Source organism: Xenopus laevis, chromosome 3S (assembly GCF_017654675.1).
Source record: "Xenopus laevis strain J_2021 chromosome 3S, Xenopus_laevis_v10.1, whole genome shotgun sequence".
Classification (NCBI taxonomy): Eukaryota; Metazoa; Chordata; class Amphibia; order Anura; family Pipidae; genus Xenopus; species Xenopus laevis.
This window is the reverse complement of record NC_054376.1, coordinates 125113026-125117970: the sequence shown is the minus strand read 5'-3', so window position 1 is coordinate 125117970 and position 4945 is coordinate 125113026. Positions and strand designations below refer to the sequence as shown.

Here is a 4945-nt window from a genome sequence, read left to right as displayed (position 1 = left end):
GTACAATATAATACCCTTATTACTCCTCCTATTGTACCATATATTACCCTCATTACTCATCATATTGTACTATATAGTACCCTTATTACTCCTCTTATTGTACCATATAGTACCCTTATTACTTCTCCCATTGTACCATATAATACCCTTATTACTCCTCATATTTTACCATACGGTACCCCTATAACTCCTATTTACCATATAGTATACTTATTACTCCTCTTATTGTACCATATAGTACCCCTATGACTCCTCCTATTTACCAAATAGTACCCTTATTACTCCTCCTATTGTACCATATTGCACCCTTATTACTCCTCCTATTAGTACCCCCTTATAACTGCACCATAACAAAATAACTGAGCTTTAGATATAACCATGAGATTTTATTTTACTATTTACATGAGTAATTTACAGTAACAATTCTGCTCTCCCTTTTCTTCCTCCTCTGCCCCTTACCCAGCACATGATACTAACTGGCATGTCACATAGTCACAGTGATGGGTTATGTCTCTTGAGTTCATGTGTCAGCACGGAATCCAGCGTGCTCAGCTCTCACTGTCTCTTTGGCTTGTATGTTTGGCATCATGTCCTTATCTACAGCCAAAGCTTCCGGCCCCCTAAGTCTCTTGTCCATGAGGCCTGCACTTAAGTCTCAGCTTGTGAGGCAGTTTGACTCCAGGGAAAGAATCGTGATGAGGTGGGCATTCTGGGGGGCAATAGCCAATGACTCCCTCCTCACTGCCACTCTCCTCACTCTGATATTCATATGCAACAGACTTAGGAGAATCCAGTCCCTCTGTGATGCCATCTTCTCCTGCCTTCACCAGATGCTGCAGATGAGAAGGTATAGGGTCTGTGTGTGCAAATATAGAGGGACGTATTTGTGGGGGGCTGCATTTATGCTCCTTGGAGGTTAGAGTGGCAAAGCTTGGAAGTCCAGAATCTTGTCTTTGCTGGGGATCCACATTGAGACCTCCGACCCTGTAGAGAATCACCCCACCTCGTTGTGTTGCTAGTATTGCTGCACTGGGGTTCTCTGAAGGGCACAGGTGGGCAAACTCAGTGTCTGTGGACCTTTCATCACCATAGGTGCTCGGTCCTGGACTGTCCCTTGAGGAATGATCTGAGAGGTCAGAGAAGGAACCACGGGGAGAGTAACCATCGATTGCTGCACCCCCTCCACTGTCTGCTTCAGAGGAATCAGAGTTCATGCCCAGGTATGCGGTGGAGTAGGCTCCATTCCCACCCCTACACGGCAAAGTCCCATTGTCAGAACTTGCACGGCCCCCAAGTCCTTGCCCTGTCTCCAAAAAGGAGGTTGCAGAAATAAGGCCAAAGCGTAATTTGAGCTGAAGCAGCTCACTTCGGAGCCTTCCATTCTCCTCATCCAGGGCCTGTACCTTTCCCTCCAGTACTAGGTCTTGGAAGCGTCTCTTCTCACGGGACCTTTTGGCAGCCTCATTGTTTTTCCTTCTTTTCTCCCAGTAGCTGTTGTCTTTCTTTTCATCTAAAATAAACTCCCTTTTCCGGCGGCCTCCACCAGAGCTAGAGCAGAGCCTTGTCCTTTCTCTCTGCTCGCCACCGCTTTGTGGATAAGCAAGAAGTGGAGACTCCATCGTGTCCTGTAGCCTGAGTGGTTGACTTGAGATGGTTCAGGAGAAGAGGATTCAGGTGCCTCACAGCCTCTTGAGAGAGTGGGTAGAAGTTTGAATCACTTGCTGGACCCCACTGGGTGGTGTGAGCATTGTACAGAGACCTCCACAGAGGAGGGACAGATATGCGGTCTCCTTTTCAGTAGATATGCTTGTAGGTAGGGCACAAGAGTCATGCGCTTATCTTTCCAAGAGTTTACCACGTGAAGCCAAGTGCTGTCTCTCTTTCTCTCCTTTCAGGTACTGAGCTCCTGGCTCTGGCTCCAGCAGGTTTTACTCTCACACAGACACACCTACACACAGAGAGAGAGAGAAACAAAAAACATTTCAAGTTTGGAAATAGGTCCTGCTCCTCCACCCTCTTACATAATGTCACCCTGGAGCTCAGCCATCTCACGTTTGACCTGGTTTATTTTAGATGCAAATTGCACTAATTAGTTTGGCAATCTCTAGCACTGTTACATGAGTGTAACCCCTCACGTGTACAAACAGAGCTCAATCCCCCTCTTAATGTCTAAAACTCCATCTATATCTGTAAACAGGCCGCGATGTCCAGCAAAGGGCCCAGAACCTTATTGGGGATGTCCAGTTGTTGGTATGTAGAGGTAATATTATAATTAATATAAATATAACACAGCTATGTGACCTGTTATTCAGAATGGTCGGGACCTGGGGCTTTCTGGATAACGGATCTTTTTGTAATTTGGATCTTCATACCTTAATGGTACTAGAAAATCACGTTAACGTGAAATAAACCAAATAGGCTGGTTTTGCTTTCAATGAGGATTAATTATATCTTAGTTGGGATCATGTGCAATGTATTGTTTAATTATTACAGAGAAAAAAAGTAAATCAATTTTGAAAATTTGGATAATTTGGATAAAATGGAGTCTATTGAAAACGGCCTTTCTGTAGTTCGGAGCTTTCTGGATATTGGAATGACTGGGGTCCCTAAAGAAGAGCAACAACCAATCAGAAATGACATGGTATATTATAGATGAGGGGGTCTGTATGTAGGATTCCCATTAAGAGCTACACAGGTAGAATATAAGGGCTGGTGATCTTTGTCTCCATAGAAATCAGGTTGTGTAACTACTTGCACCTCTCTCCCGGGTATCTATTACCTGCCCCCAGACACAAAGCTGCCCCGGGTGTGTGTAAATATATGTGTCAGTGTGTTACTATGTGAGCACACACCCTATCCTCCCTCCCTTTCCACGAATCCACGTGACTCTTCTCCCAGACATGTGAGCTGCCTGCGCATGGCTCAGAAACTAGGTCAGCGTTTGGTAAACAGACCTGCGGGCATCCTGCCAGAGACCCAGTGCCCTGTTGCACTGTGAAAATATTCCCTGCCAGACACCTAGCACCCTAATGCACTGGGCACATATTACCAAACAGGGACCCACCTGATGCACTGGGCACATATTACCAAACAGGGACCCACCTGATGCACTGAGCACATATTACCAAACAGGGACCCACCTGATGCACTGGGCACATATTACCAAACAGGGACCCACCTGATGCACTGGGCACATATTACCAAACAGGGACCCACCTGATGCACTGGGCACATATTACCAAACAGGGACCCACCTGATGCACTGGGCATATATTATTAAACTGGGACCCACCCACCTGGGCACAAAGTCCTGCTCACGTAGTAACACACTGATGCACTGGGCACATATTCTCTGCCAGGGACCCACTTGATGCCCTGGGCACATATACATATACTTAGCAGCTGCCGATGGGTTACAGCAGGGTATACGGTGTCCTGACTAATGCTCATCTTCCATATATATATTTCAGTCATACATACATAGTTCATGGCACAGCTTTCTATCATTTGCCCATAGGTGCATTTTAATGAATACCTGGGATGGCTAAGCCCCCCCCCCAAACCAACACCAATGAATTCCCCACAATAAACGGGAGGGGTTACTATCCACGCCGATGCAAAGGCAGAATCCAGTAATGCGCAGGTTAAACTGAAACCTAAATTCTGGCACAGCGCTGGGTATTGGGCAATCAGAGGAATGTGCCAATGTGACTTATTTGCCGTGAGATACAGTGAAAGGGGAATGAGGTGGAAGAGGAAAGATTTGGCTGCACGTGTATCTCTTATTCACATGTCAATGTCTTTCCCTTTAAGTCACTTCAGGAAGTTTAGGTTACAGTGACAATTTGGGGAAATCATCTCACATGTTCTGCTCACACCCACCATGTGCTATGCATGTCCATTAAGTGTATCTATATTAGAGTGTAAGCTCTGCAGGGCAGGATTTCCTTCTTCCAGTGGTGCCCTCTCCTTGTACTGGATCTGTGTCCCTCTTTATATTAGAGTATAAGCTCAGCAGGCTAGGATTCCTATCTCCCAATGGTTTCCACTCCCTGTTTTGTATCTGTGTCTCTCTGTTCATTAGAGTGTAAGTTCTGTAGTGCAATATTCCCTTCCCCGATGGTTCCCTGTATTGTATCTGTATCTCTATATATTAGAGTGTAAGCTCTGCAGGCTCCCTGTGCCTCTGTATATTAGAGTGTCAGCTCTGTAGGGCAGTATCCACTTCTTCCAATAGTTTCCTTGTCCCTGTATTGTTAGAGTGTGAGCTCTGCAGGGTATGAATGATACATGTCTAGATTGTGTGTGTGTGAGGGGGTTGGAGGGATCAGATAGAGACGAGTATAATGAAGGCAGGACATTATATATTTAGTGTGTAATCCTATGGAGAGATATATATATATATATGAGTATAGATGAATGAGAGGCAGAGAACATGCAGTATAAATACCCGGCACAGACGTATAATCATCTCATACATAATAAATGCAGAGTGTCGCACAGCCACAGATAATGAGCGTTGTACCGACCTGTCAGACGGGTGCATTCTCCTCTCTGCTCTTTGTCTGTGTGTCCTGCACTTTGTCTATCTGTCTCCCCTCTGCCTCCTCCTCTCTGCTCCTCTACTGTAGCCTCCACTCCTGCACCACTCCCCTCTCTTCTCTCTTTCTCTCTGTGTGTGTGAATGTGTGTTAGTGGGTCAGACATTGCATAACCCGACGTCACAATCTGTGTGTGTGTCTGGGGAGGGGGGGGGAGGAGGGATTGACTGGAGGGAGGGCGAGGGGCTGGGGAGGGAGAGAACACAGGGAATTGGCAATAGAGACAAAGAACAGATAGAGGTGACAGCAATATTATCCTTAGAGCTGATGTGGCCCTGGCTTTGGGGCCCTTTATTTATAATCAGCCTACAGGTGTCCTGCTGTAAGCAAACAATCCTGCAGCA

The 4945-nt window shown here is 46.0% G+C and overlaps 1 protein-coding gene across 1 annotated transcript; it reads right to left on the bottom strand.

The window, feature by feature from the left end:
- Positions 1-373: 373 nt before the first annotated feature.
- Positions 374-4658, bottom strand: LOC108703485 (nuclear factor interleukin-3-regulated protein). Its single transcript, XM_018239635.2, has 2 exons — positions 4530-4658; positions 374-1948 (listed from the first exon to the last, which is right to left on the bottom strand). Exon 2 carries the CDS (start codon positions 1617-1619, stop codon positions 621-623), a length of 999 nt encoding a protein of 332 aa, XP_018095124.1. The 5' UTR covers positions 1620-1948; positions 4530-4658; the 3' UTR covers positions 374-620.
- Positions 4659-4945: the final 287 nt, after the last annotated feature.